Raw genomic sequence first — 15,087 nt, forward strand, 5'->3', positions numbered from 1 at the left:
TGGACGCGATAACTGCAGCAATTTTTTTTACAAATCACTTCCAAACTGATGCATAAAATCTATTAGTTGAAAATCTCGGTCGAATTTGTTAATGGACAGTATGCGACCAAAGGGTTAAAAATAGGGAAGATTAAAAAAAAACATAAGAAAAATCACTGTAACTCCCTTAAAATGTGAAATATCAAATCCTTTTCAACGTATTATAACTTGTAGGAATAATACCAAAATATTTTGTCTGAATAACCATAACTGCAAGGCTAAAAATAAATTAGTGTTACAGGATAAAGAAATCATAACTCTATTCATAGGAACAACATCCAATTCGTGCGGATTTTGTATTGATTTGAAAATTTTAATCTAAAATTTTTGACTGAAACAATTTTTGATTAGACGAAGCATTCCTGCAAGGGGTTGAAAAAAATGAAGGGTAGAATTTTTAAACAATTAATAATTTACTTACCATGTGCAGTAGCTGTCTACTGTCATGTCAGCAGTTCGCGTAGTGTAAACCGGCCTTTAGTCAATTGTCAAAAAGGAGATTGTGGTTACCCCATCATGTGTATCCCGCTAAAAAAAAAAAGGACCTTGTCATAAACCAATGAGCGTTTTATAACCCGTTCGATTATGCGTAGTCAAGTTGAGTCAAGCCTTGATTGAAATGAACCCGCAAAAAATGTTTGCTGTAGTAATACCGTATCTTAACCGGTATTCCCAGACACAAAAGCAAGGGTTTAGGTGTTGAAAATGCTACACCTGTACACAAACTTTATTCCTATTGCACGATAGGACACGGGTCAGTGCCTCATTTTTAGGAAACGGATTTTTGGTGTCCTATCCGTTGCCGATCTGCTGCCCAAATTCCACGCATGCGCAAAGCTCACTTTTTTCGGTAATTTCTTCCAGATGGTAGACCCGCGTCTGGCACCATTAACTCGTATATAGTTTTTTTTTTGGACAACGGAGGAAGTATCAAGCGTGTTGGGTGTGCCAAATGAATGTTTTTGATATAGTAACTATCCTGGAATACATTTAGTACATTTTAATTGTCAAAACAAGAAATAATCACAACTTAGAAAGTACTTAAGAAAATTAGAAAGGCAGTTATCTTTTTATTTTCGCGATGGCGCTGCTAACTCTAGTACTTTTGCCGTAACAATTGTATCCATGGCTGCGAAACGTCCGCTAGAATGCGTCGGAACAAGTTTTTAGCCTCTCGCAGGGCACCGTTTATTAAAACAGTTTGCCGATCTGTTCCCCAAACTGGGAATTCGGTTTCGGACAACGTTCTGGAATACGGCCCGCGAGTTAGGTTACGGTCGTATCCCAACAAGGCAGTGCTTATTCGCTGCCTTGCCTGAACATCTTGGAATACCGTCCTTAATGACCCGGTCCGCTGGAAGAATCATGTACGGCTCTTAAATTGGCCAGTGTAAAACGCAGTTGTAGCATTATTTATACGAATTAAATATATATATATATATATATATATATATATATATATATATATATTTGCTGGTATAATGGCTTCCAGGATATACTCCACAGTTGTACGTTAACTCTAACAAAACGTCACCCACTCATTGGCTGCTGTCTAGTGAGACGCGCCAAATAAGTAGCCTGTGTTTCGATACAGAAATGGTCGAGTGCTTTCTCAATGGCCCCAGATTCATCCCAATTAGTCAATAGTGAAAGCAGCACTAAGGTACAACTATTTGAATTTTTAACCTTTCGCGAAACGAAACCGTGAATTTTTTTCCGTTCTCTAATATTGTCAAACGTCCGTGATACCGTGTTTTGTTTGTTTAGAAAAAAAAAGTCGAGTCAGAAATATATTTCCTACCCGTAAAGAAAGTACTTAGAATTTACAATGTTTCGTACTTGAACAAAAAAAAAATTACTTAAAAACTGTTGGGATAAAGGCTGTGATGGGAATCAGGGCTTTGAAGGCTATCGGATGTTTGTTACGTTATGTATAATCGTGAATTTGATTTCGTCGGGTGGCTGATGAGAACATCTCACACGTTCCACAAAAAACGCGAGATTTTTTTGCTGGATGACGTTCGGGCAGCTGAAGAGAAGAGGCGCTTTTGTTCGATGACGTAGAAATCAGCTGGGGTTCTCCTCTGTAATATAAGGAGCGAGTTTTGTTTCCGTGGTTGGGGGGGGGGGTAGATGAGGAGGGAGGGGGTGGTAAGGGATGAGGAGGGGGGGGGGGGGGTTCCAACGGCTGGTACGGCGCTCTAGGTTTCTGTCCGCACGCGCCCCGAACAGCTGCCGGGTAAAGGCGGACCGCACGTCGCGGTAAATCAACCGGAGAAAAGGGCCGGGAGACGGAGATTTTGGCGCGCCGTGGGGTCTCTGCCCCCCTCCACTACTCCTCTACTCCACACCCGCGCATGCGCCGCTTCCCCCTCCAACGCGACTGTCCGCTGCCGGGCCGCGCGTGCTCCGCCGCAGGATGGGAGGGGTGGGGGTAGGGGTGAAAAAGAGGGGCGGCGGCGCAGTAGGGGAAGTGGAAGTTCAAACTGTCGGCGGAAGAAAGTTGCTCATTCGAGTCGCGCGCTGCGGGAGTGATGGTCGTACTGACGAGGCTGTGCCGTTTGTGAACGTTGTCGCTGGAAGTTTTTTTATTTTTTAAGAAAAATAAGAAAACCTTTCAAGCACGCACTTTCAACGGAGAAAAAACGTTTTTCGTTTTCTTCTGCAGTTAAACGTCTTGTCGATTTTCACCAACGCAAACTTCAGTTCTTGCGCGTCATCACCCTTTTTTTTTTTAACGGATTTTCCGCGACATCTGTTGCCGTGATGCGTCCGTCTGGAACTTCGTACGCCAGGAATGGGCCTGTGACTAGTGCATAGTACGTTTGTGGCGAGTGAATATTTAATTAAAAACAAGAAGGAAAAAAAAAGTTTTACAACTTTTTTTTTTAAGTGACAAAACATCTGGACGGCTTGAAAGTGCGACATTTTTAAGAAACCGTACAGCTGACAAAGTGTTATTTTTTATTTATTTAAAAGGATCTGAAGTGATGTAAGACGTATTTAGAGTGGAGATATTTTTATATTTTTTGTTTCTTTGTTGATTACAGCGAAATGTATGTGACTTAAAAAAAAATTAACGCTGATAAATATAACTTTTCGAAGTGTTCTCTCTCTGCCGATGTGAGAGAGAGTGTGTTTTTTTTTGTCGCGTGTGTGTGTGTGTGTGTGACGTTCTCCAACGGCTTCCGTGATGCCGACTTAAAAAGGCTTCCTTTCGTTTCTGTAGAGAAACTAGAGTTTTTGTTGACTTGGAGCCGAGTGCACAAATTGGATTTATTATTTTTTTTTTATATTCCACACACGCCGCACATGCGGAACACTACAAGAAAATAATCCCCCGTACGTTGTGACCAGGTGTTCTCGTCAGCAGGCGGCGGAGGTTTTTTTTTCTTCCTTCTCATCTTGAAGAAAACCAAGGACAATGGAGTTGTTACCAGGTGCATGCGTATTGCTCATCCTGGCATCGCTATCCGGTGAGTACACGAAGTTTCACTCAAACGTCCGTTGTCTTTTTTTTTTCTTCCTGATCTTTTAAAAGCGCGTTTCGCAACAATGGGGGTGCGTTGCGTTGCGTCGAGCTTCAACCAATCAGGAGCTTTGACGCATGCGACGCACCGAAACCGGGTTCGTAAAACCACGTTAGGACGCAACCATACAAATAACGCAAGAAAGTACTGTCTTTTATAAAGTACGCAATACGTTAACAACCTTACAATTTCAAACTGTAAAACTGTAGAAAGCAAAATTCTTCTTTTTGGGCTTCTTTTTGATATAATTCATGTTAGTGATGGAAACGTGTGAAATTGCCAATTATTTCACTTGGCAAACATTTAACAGGGACGTAACTGAAGTTGAATAAAGCATATTTGGTATTGTGGAATAAGTATTTGGTGGCGATATGAGGTGTTGGGAAAGGGTTTGGTTGGTTTTGAAAATAAAAAAGTATAGAGAAAAAAAGGGGGGGGGGGGGGGGGCAAGATAACTTCTGCCCCCAGGTGGAAACTAGTATAGTTACGTCTCTGACGTTTAACAAGTGAAACGTATGAATGTAATAAAAATTCAAAAGCTTCTGGTATTTTTTAAAGGTTTTCTGATTATTTCTCTTTATTATATGGAAGGGGAATACGCAAGCGGAAACGCAAGAAGTTAAGTTGGGGAAATGATTTCGTTGCGTTTTTTGCGTGTTGCGTTGCGTTTCTTGCGTGGTTTATGAAACCCGGCCGATTGTTTTAACTTTTCCCCCCAAACTCGGCGCGTTATTGTCCAAATCAATAGTGATGTCACGTGAGTTTATGAAGTCCTGCAGTGCAGTGCTATACTGGTAAATATATATTTTTTTAATTATCACACGAGAATAAATGGCATTTGTTATTTATTGCCGGTCGTCAGCGATAATTTATCGCACCAATTTTAAATTGAGAAAAAAAAAATATTACAATGCGGCTGCTGGCGTTTGGACGCATCGCATGATGACTCATGAATTTGTACCTCGGGTTTTAACGTCATTTCATGGCAATGAAGTACTTGCAAGGTTATCGAATGAAATGATGTACTTCGAGACCTTTTTAAGTAGGTATCGTTATTTTCATGAAACTAAAAATTATAGGCTATCTCCTATTCATATATCTAAGTATTTTTTACGTAATTAGGTTTATAATTTTTTTATTACATTTAGGATGGTCAATGAATTACAGAAATCAAATTTTTGAAATTAAATCTGACTACTTCATGACACTATTATTATTATCATTTTTCTAAGGAAAATGTGTATGAATGTTTTTGGTATTAAAATTCTTTGTATTTTTAAAAACTTTTGAAACACTGGTAGAGTTATTGAAATACATTTATTGGAAATAATGTTCACGTGGTTAGGAGGCTTTGGGCGTTGATTATTTTTGTTTGTTTTATAACTATAAGGTTTAATTCCGTACTGGACGTGGTTTTCATTTTAATTCCTGTTGATCAATTTACGGAATGTCGATAAATATGGAATACTGAGGAGAAAAATTGGAAAATTATTTTATTTTGGAAAAGTCAGGGTAATTAAGCCATACCATATTATACATTTTCTTGAAAAATATTTACTGTCAAAAGAAGTTGGGAGATGAAATTGGTTTTCTACTTGTTGTGTTATTTGTAATGTCTTGCATACCCTTGCAATGCTTTTAAAAAGCACCGAGATTTTGTTTTAGTTACGTATTGTGTCCGTATGAGATGAGTTCCTTGCTTCGTTTATAAACCCGACCATAGTAATAAATTGTGTTTTGGTATCATAGTTTAATTAACCTTTGCTTAAATATTTTCGTCCTTAATAAAAATCATGTATCGTTTTCGGCCAATCGGAAGCTCTGAACGTCATACTGCGTTGTCATCTGAGAACTTTATTTATTGTGTCGACTATATTCTGTCAAGTAGGCTGTTATTTTATTTTGTTTTTTACTTACGTTCGCACATTTCTAAAAAAATTATGGCTACGCGATGAAAGAGAATAAAAATTATTTTCTCACTTGATTTCAAAATTTCTGTTGTAATGAAACCTTAATTTAAAAATATGATTTTTTTAATATTATAACAAACTACCGACTTCAGCGGTATAAATTTCTCGCAAGCTGTAACACCCAAAATGAACAAAGGAATGGGTAGGATTAAGTGTGCGTCCATTGTAGCCATTGTTTTGTTTCATGTAAGCGCTTTTAATGCTGTGTAAAATGTTGTCGATCGCATATGCTAATAATGCACGAGCAGGATACATTTTGAAGGTACATTTTTATATCTTTATTTCAGTGTACAAAGGCAAATACATAGGTATTCGTATTGGCTACATACCAAGTGGATACTTTTTTAACTCATAAAAATTTACCCCAAAAATTTTGGCTCACCAAAACTCTCTCTTATTAACAGCACGGCGCCGTTAAAGTACTGTTTAAAATATACTTTTACTTTGGAAAATTAGTTAACACTAAAACATGAAACGTTGTAGAAATTGCAGGATGCTATACATATGTACGGGGAAAAAAAATTACTACGCACGTAAATGTCAAGTCTATAACAATATTAATTTAGTTGTCATTTAATAAACTATGCGCAGGAAAAAAATTTGATTAAAAAAAAACGAGATAATGTAGTCAACGCATTTCAATTTCAAACTGTAAAAGAATATCATATTTTACAGCTGTATTAAAAGTCGTTACGTTTATCAGCAGTGTTTTAAGTCTATTCTATGGTGGCTGAGGCAACTTGAGTACACATGAAAAGTCTCTGTAAATTCGTGTGGTTTATAGTCTGTCGGCGGTGTCGGGAATTATAATTAAAACATTCATGTTCGCTTCGATCTCCGCGCCGACTGAAGTTTGCGATGGTAATGCGTGCGTGATTTGGTTTCTGTGGAAAGGGGGTGTCGGAAACACTGAAGTGTCAGGCCCGTTCTAACGGTGACACGGAAACGGAGACGGAGCGCGTAAACGTAGACGGATGTCAACGGTACAGAGTTTCTACAATGGCACGCAGATGGAGACGTACCCCGTACGGATTAGTTCGGCAATGCTTAGCTCTTCCGTTTTACGTTGCTCCGTGCGACCAATAGAAGCCGAGTACTTTGTTTATGTTGTAAGTACGTTGAAAATTGTTTAAACTACAAGAACAAAGTTCTGTCTTAATAGTGTTTAGTGTTCTATTATTAATTTGTTTTTATTATAAATGTAAATTCCGCCCGTGCTGTAATCTCGAGTTGTATATACCTACATGTATATATATATATATTTTTTTTTTAAATTAAACTAATATATCTTAACCTTGAATTTCAATCGTATTAGTAGCATTTCGATTAGTTTCCGTGCATTGTGGAAGAGACTTTTTTTTTAAATTTAATACTTGAGTTTCGACAGCTGATAGTGTTTACAGGCAGGTACACATTTTAAATCCACAAATTTAAATGACACGTATTTACAATTCATTTGAGAAAAAAAATCTCATTCTGTGGGAAGACTTTTCAATCTTCCAAGGATAAATTGAGTAAACAAACACTTATATAAATTATAAACACGCGAATAATAGTAATGCCACTACTAATGCAGCCGTCTAACCACTGTTAAAAAAAAAAAAAATTCTGACGCTGTATTCTGTAACGTCGTGGGGTTACGTTGATGTAAAATCTGCGATAGGAAAGTGTTGTGTCAGCGATTTCTGCACACCTTTCTTTAGTCGTGGCGAGACAATACATTCTGAAAATGACTACTTTTACACGGATAACAACGCAAACTGAACATAACATCCTACACGTATTAACAATACTGATAACTGGAATTTCCAGATTTGCCATTTCCAGAATATATCTAGATAGAAATCTACTAGACTTGTTGCGATTGCTTGGCGCAAATAACGGAATTAAACACAAGCATTTGTAAAAGAGTACCTAATCAGCTTGCAACTTAATTTTTTATGGGCTACCGCCCGTACTAATGTTTATTTCTTCGATGAAGCTGTCGTTCATAATTTATTCACGTTGCCACTTCCAGAAAACGTTAAATTTTATCTGCTGATAGCTACTTATTCGAAGGTGTTTTGTTTGTACAGCAGAACGATTTAGCATAGTGTGCAAGTTCACGACCCACATGCCATTATTGCTTCTGGGAATATATATTATTAGTACGTAATGCCGGTAATGTCAGATCGGAGTTTGATATTATCTCATGCCCAATCGTAATGGCGAAGACGATAATTTATTACAATGACTTTTGTAATAATTTTTTCTCAAGATATTTTTTTTTCATCGCTGTACTTACGACTCACATTCACGTGATATTGCATTTAAGGTTCTTATTTATATGTAATGTATGTAATCGTTCAGTGATTTATTTTTATCTCCAAAAGTTTTATGGGCGTGAACTTTTCCCATTGGCCTATTTTTATGATTTTTTTTCGGTTGGGATTTTATCGTATTGCTTAGTCCGGAGGTTCGAATCTCTTGCGACCATCAAATCGTTTGCTTCGCCATTTATCAACAAGTATTACTATTTCGGTGCAAATAATGTTGTTCCGTATGGCGTAACTTGTAATGTTCGCAATTAATTATATTAGTAACTAGCTGGAGTACCCTGCGCTAGTTGAAGTACCCAACGCTTCCTGGGCCAAACACTTCGGCGATAGGCTAGAATTCAAACACATATACCTCTTAGATAATTTTGCTATTGGCTTACTGTTCATCTGGACAAATCTCAACCAGTTATAAACCCTCAGCAAAAGAAGGATCGAATCACAGACAAACCAGCTGAGACGACTTACAAGTCGTCAGCCAATGAACTTGCGTTATTTGCCCAAGTGTACAGGGGTATGTGCAGTCTATCCTGAAGGCCATAGAAACCGCGAATTTTGCAGGTCTCTATAGTAACTAGCTGGAGTACCCCGCGCTAGTTGAAGTACCCAATGCTGCCTGGGCTATACACTTAATTGCACACCAAGTCAAGTCTGTAATGACATATACTTGAAAGACAAGCAATGTTTAATCTTTAAAGCCCCTGCAACACGCCTTGGTAGCTGATCTGAAAGTGAGTAAAAGAATTAAAATGTAAAAAAAAAGCAACGCCAGGAGACGCAGAAGGCATTAACGTTGCAGTAGCCGTTGCCACGGAGACGAAGAAAGCACAAACGGCACGTCAGCATTGACAAATTAGGGACATTTCGAGCTTTAACGCACCCTAAACCCTCCTTGGGAGCTGATTTTCGTACAGTCCTTTCTTAGCTGAATTAACTTTTGGAGGTACTGGGGCAACACTCAGCTTAAATGCACGGATAAGAATCAGAACCGAGTGTTAGTGCGAACTATTTTTTTTGTAGAAATATAGTTTTCATGTATATTTGTTCCGTGTACAAAAAAATTACGGTGTGCTAGAATCATTCAAGTAACGTACATCATATCAAATGTTTAAGATTTAGGGAAAACCTGGATGTAATAACAACTTATGTTTTTTTTTTTTTGGAAAAGTCAGAGAGGTGATTGTTTCTTATTACGTATCCCAAGTTTATCCCTTGATCCAGTATCGCCAACCCATGAACTATTTCATGCAAACTTTTTTTGGGTTTGATGTACGTTACATTGCAATGCTGGCGTGCAAAGTTTTTCTGTGGGTTAGAGTAGTATTTCATTTTAATATCTAAGGCCAAATTCCATCTGTGTTATTGCCTTGCGAGTATGTTTCCAGGTTTATTTGTCAGATCATTGTGTAAGCATTTTTTGACACGACATTGAAGAGTCCTTAGGGCTCGTTCCCACATGCCATGTTGATTTTCCCTTCTTTTTCATTTTCTCGTCATTGCCATTATTGGAGGGCTATTTCTGAAGTTTTAACATGATACTACGTTTACATTTGTTGTCCGCTATATTTTCAACAGATATTCACTTTTGTGTAAATTTAATGGATGTTAAAAACGTTTCCCTAGTTTTTTGTAATTGCAATCACGTAACCTTTTAACCACTTCTCACTTGTTTAAAATATTGGTGACAGAAAAACAAACGCAAGGGAGGTATCGTGTTATTACTAGAGACCGGAAAAATTTCGCGGATTTAATTACCTCTAGGATAGCCTCCATTATCCTCTGCATTTCTCAAGCAAACAAGTGTTTTCATTGGGTGCTAACTTGTGAGGCGTCTCCAATAGGTAGCTTGTGATTCGATGATTCTTTGGTCGATAATCTCTCATTGGCCCAAAGAGCTCAAGTTAAACTGCGAGCCAATAGCAAAACCAGCAGAATTTACACGGTTTTGGATTTCACTCTATCACGAAATTAATCCGCGAATTTTTCCGGTCTCTAGTTATTATGCAGGTACCTAAGCAGGCATTTTTTTTGTAAATTGAAAAATATTGTAAAATACCGGGAGACGTCAAGGGAATTCCGTTTGTTGGTTTTCCTGGAACACGTTGCGTATCCGCCACACCGCTTCGCTTCTGTCGGGTTTTGTTGTTCTGTGACTCTTGCGTCCACCTTTTTTTTTTTTTGGAAAAAGGGGGGGGGGGGGAGGTAGTCCTCGCAACCTGGAAGAAGCTTCGTCCACTCCTCCGCGATTGGAAGTCTGGAGTCGTACGACGTTGCCGGGAATGTTACGACCTTCTATCTTTCTTTCTCTCTCTTTCTCCTTTCTCCCTTTCTTTCTCCATCTCGTACAACACACGTCCGACTCTGTCCTCTTCAGCTGCTACAAGCACCTTGTAAAATTCATGGCGGCTTCTTCTATCTTGGCACGTTGTCGCCTTGTCGATTTTTCTTCTTCTTCTTTTCTTTTCCTTCTCGCCACCAAGCGACCAACCCTTTTTCGAAGGGCTTGAAAGAAAACACGAAACCTTCGTCTTATATCACTTGGCGAGCCAACCCCTGGAATTAAAACGCCCCGCCTACCTACATTGTGAACTTTTTTTTTGTAAATAGAGCAGATATTTGTAAATTTGTACGATAACACGAAAAAAAAAATTGTATCGCTACAAAATAGTGTTCGCAGTAGTACTGGGTTCGGATTCGTACCCGGGTATTTATGCTTTGTGTTGTCTCAGTGACACCAATACTTAAAGTGATTATTTGTAAACTGTTCCTTGAAATGAGTTCCATTATCATCTGTTCACATAATAAGCATGATACAAGAAAATAAAAGTCAAACATTTGAATATTCTATTATTTTTTCAATTTTGTTTTAATATTTGCTTCAATGCAAAATCAATTTAAATATAAAATTCTGAGCAAATTTTCGTCAAAATTCTCAGTCTTATATTTCGAAAAACGTATTTATATATTTAATAATAACCATAGACATGTATTGTACAAAGTTACAATAACTTTCTTGTAGTATTACAGACTTTTTCTTGGTAATCTGGTTTCCAAATGAATCTTTTGTGTATGTACAGAAATATTTTTTGCTGTGTATGTTGATACATGGATGGGGATGTTAAGTACAGGTTCAGTCAAACGTTTGTAAGACCATTAATAGATTGAAGATGATGTTTGTTACAGGGCGTTCACATTCTATAAAGTCAGTGAAGTTTAAATTGTCCAGGAAACGTCAGGGAATTAACTTTAAAATCTGGAAAAGAAACGGAAGTCTAATGGAACGCAAATGTGTAACCACATTGTTGCAATCTGTGCCGGATAACGCTAACCAACAATCACAAATACAAGGTAGAACGTTATGGTATTAACGTGTAATTAAATTTAACAAGGTGGGCAGTATTTTAATAAAAATCGTTGTCGAAAAAGAGGTCGAAACCGGTGTTTAGTTTTTCTTTTTCTTTTGCCGGAGCCGGTTCATTGTGTAATTTTAAATTTTGGTCTGTAAACAGACCGATTAATTTGATAGTTGACGTAGCTGCTCCGGCAGCGAATTCTAGCGGCGGGTGCGGAAACTATGCGTGATTCGCGTCCAGAAATTCAGTTGAGAAGACAATTCCCGAATACTTATCACCATCGGCATTATTTTAAAGAAAATATACATTAAATTTCGTGTCAGAGTTTCGTATTATAATTGCATTTGCAACATGAAAACACGTGACTTTACAGGTTACCGAGGTTAGATGTTACACATCTCTAGCGAGCACTGAAATACTCGCCGGCATTTGTTTTTGTGATATTTATTTTTTAATGACGCGTATGTTCTATTTCTCCTCAGTTTTTAATAACTTAATATTAAGAAATTCCTATTTTGATCCCCTCGAAATAATTTTGATGAGACTTTTTCTAAGTGCTTTTTTTTATTATTTTTAATCACCTCTCGTTATTTTGCACGTGCTTTTTAATGAAAGAGTTTTATCAAAGCGTTTGTTTTTTTCATTTGATATTACTGTCGTTCAACGCAAAACGAAATGTAACGAGGAAGTTTTCCGGGAACGCTAATGTTGTTTTAATTTGTTTCCGTTGTTGTTGGGAGTTAAACGAGTTCTAACTAAAAGTAAAAAAAAAAATACTATCTAATAAGTTACGAGAGCAGTGGGACCTAAAAAGCAATAGATTGTCTGTCCTTTATTGAATTCGGGCAGAAATCTGCACGTTGGGTCGGTAGTACAGATATGTGATAGTGTGACGAAACGTGATTCGACTCGGAACAATGGCTCATTTACCTTGGAATATACAATATGTCCATAAAAGAACGTTCCAGTTATAACATTTTATAGTATGAACCGTAGCCGTTGATTCAAGGTCACAATTAAAGAGTAGTTCAAAACTTTCAGATAAGCGCATGCGCGGATACTGTTCTTTTTCTCACTTGCAGCGTGAAATATTGCTCTTTCCCCAATTAATATTTGGCAACAGGATGGAGCCCCTCCTCATTGGAATCTCTTTGCACGAGAGTGGTTGAACGTCAAAGTCCCTGACCGTTGGATTGGTTGTAATGGTCGAGACGGCAGAGCTCTGTTTAGCTGGCCTCCACGTTCACCTGACGTAACGCTATACTTTTTTTTCCTTTGGGGCTTTATAAAAGATCGTGTCTACGTTCCGTCACTACCTAATGATTTGCCAGAGTTGAGACACAGGATTGAAGAGGCTATTATTGCTTCCATTACTCCGGACGTTTTAACATAAGTGTGGGTGGGAAGAATTGGCCTTAAGTTATACGTAGAGACCGGAAAAATTCGCGAATTCATTTCGCGATAGGCTAAAATACAAATAGTTATACCTCAGTACCGCCTCCGCTATTGGCTCACAACTCACCTGGATGACTCTGGGCCAATGAGAAACACCTGACCAAAGCTTTATCGAATCACAGGCTGCTACGACGGGACTTCTCACAAGACAGCAGCCAATGAGTGGTTGACATTTGACCAAGTGTCCGTAGAACTATGGAGTTCATCCTAGAGGTCATTGAACCCGCGAAATTTTCCGGTCCCTAGTTATACGGCACACATCCAACCTAAAGGTGCACATATTGAACATTTTTAATAAAGTCTGGGTTAGGTTACCTTAAATTTGATGTTTTGTTTGTTAAACATAGTCTAAAATAAACTTTTCGTAATAAACCATTCAAACTGGGAAATTCTTTAATCGACACCCTGTACTTCAGTGTCGAAATTAACTATTTATTTGTAGCTGATGTAGTTGGTTCTCATAAGGGATCATCTTTGTATGAGAGCTGTAAATCGATATAATACATTTAAGTTAATAAAAACATCTGGCTTGCTAATTTTTTTTACTAGATCTTGAGAGTTTATTGTTTATACCTTACCGGGCGGATCATTTTTAATTTTACTTACGTAAGAATATTGACTCACCACGGGGTAATTTAACGTTTTATTAGGCTTTCAGATATTTTGTTCGTGAATGAAGTTTTTCTTACGTCATTGGTAATGTTGGTGTCACGCCATGTGTTTCTGACCGTGTAGAGTATTCTATAGGCTGTTTTTCTTAGAGTGCACAATGGAGGTGCCTTAAGAATGCGCTAAGTAAATTTATCAAAATCTAACATGCAAGCAAATGATGTAGATTCATGTAAAATAACATATATATTTGTAAACAGCTGTATCGCTGCAAAATAGCGTTCGTAGTGATACTGGGTTCGGATTATTGCCCAGTAATTTATGATACGTGTTTATTGTCCAGTACTTAAAAAAGTTAAAGTTATTTGTAAACCGTTCTCAGAATAGCTGTATATAATAAGCGCATATAATAAGCTTGGCACAACAAAATGAAGTCAAATTGTTGACTATTCTATTAACTTGTCCATGGTTTAGAAAAAAATTATACTTGAATGAGAAATATATCACAATATAAATCTTCGTAAGAAGTAGCCTACTCGGTAATATTTCGAAAAAACGTATATAGGTAATATATGCATAAATAACCGTAGCCATGTGTTGTACAAAGTAACTACTATACATTTATTGTAGTATTGCAATCTATTGGCAACTGGTTTCTGAAGGAATCTTTTTTGTAAAAGTACAGAAATATTTTTCTCTGTGCTGTTCAAGGCCTCTGGGGATGTGAAAAATTCGCTTTGTTCATAGGAAAGAGTCATTAAAATATGTACATTGCGTAGCCTTTACAGCACGCGATCGCTTAAAAAATGTTTCAGACTTTTATTTATGCATTTAATGGACACTGCAGGGTTTCACCCACGTTCGTAATGAACGCAATGAATAAATAATTACAAAAACAATTTGTATCAAAAAGATTTTTATTGGAAAACAATCAAGTTTCGGCAAAGGCAGGTGTGGATGGGGGGGGGGGGGGGGAGGAAATGGGATGGCAGGAACATGTACGTACATATACACATAATGACGTTCCCAGCATCCAGCATACAAAAAAAAATTCATAATAAAAAAAATGTTGTCTTCTTTTTTTTCCATAGAGAGAGAGATAACGTGTTACATCGAAAGTATCATTTAATACAAAAATTTCTTCAAATTTTGGATTTTTTGATACATTGTGAAATCTGGAGTGTTTTAATTTTGCGTACTACATACAATTTTATTATGATATAGGATGATACCAATCGTCACGTGTGGGACTGGTGATCTAATTTTCCAGCTCTGTGTTTTATCTCGTGCATTATATACAACCAGGCATTACAATACTAGGCCTACAATGTAATTTATTTTTAGCCCGTTCGTTCATAAATTTCTTCCCTGTAATGAGTAGGATTTAAATACCAGTTATCATGTGTACGAGACACATTTATTACCATTAAAACTTAAGAGATTTAAGTCAGCAATGCTAAAATATATTTTAAGCTTCGATAATTTTACATTTTTGTTCAAAATTATTTTGTTTTTTGATTTAATGTGTTCAGTAAAAGAACCAAAGTGAGAATGGTTTTTACTAGTTATAAGTATTTTATTTAGTTTTTACTACAGTCATTATTTCCAAATTTGTCGGGTAGAAAATGTTAAAATTCCCACTGCTGAAAACGAGGTTGGCTGTTTAGTAACATAATAAATATTATTCAGCGAATATATATATATAAATAAATAATTAGACATTTGTATCAGGTATTGGTTATTAACATAGCGATAGAGATACGAGAAACAACTAGCTAGTTTGGTCTGCATGAAAAAAAGATTTGTTACCAAACTG

At 37.2% G+C, this 15,087-nt stretch overlaps 1 protein-coding gene across 1 annotated transcript in view; it reads left to right on the top strand.

The window, feature by feature from the left end:
• The first annotated feature begins 2,566 nt into the window (after positions 1-2,566).
• LOC134541117 (hemicentin-1) overlaps positions 2,567-15,087 on the top strand; it is a 398,582-nt gene continuing 386,061 nt past the window's right edge. The window contains exon 1 of the mRNA XM_063384293.1: positions 2,567-3,515. Coding sequence (XP_063240363.1) covers positions 3,464-3,515 — 52 coding nt within the window. The 5' untranslated portion in view covers positions 2,567-3,463. The remainder of the gene's footprint in view (positions 3,516-15,087) is intronic.

Source organism: Bacillus rossius, chromosome 18 (assembly GCF_032445375.1).
Source record: "Bacillus rossius redtenbacheri isolate Brsri chromosome 18, Brsri_v3, whole genome shotgun sequence".
Classification (NCBI taxonomy): Eukaryota; Metazoa; Arthropoda; class Insecta; order Phasmatodea; family Bacillidae; genus Bacillus; species Bacillus rossius.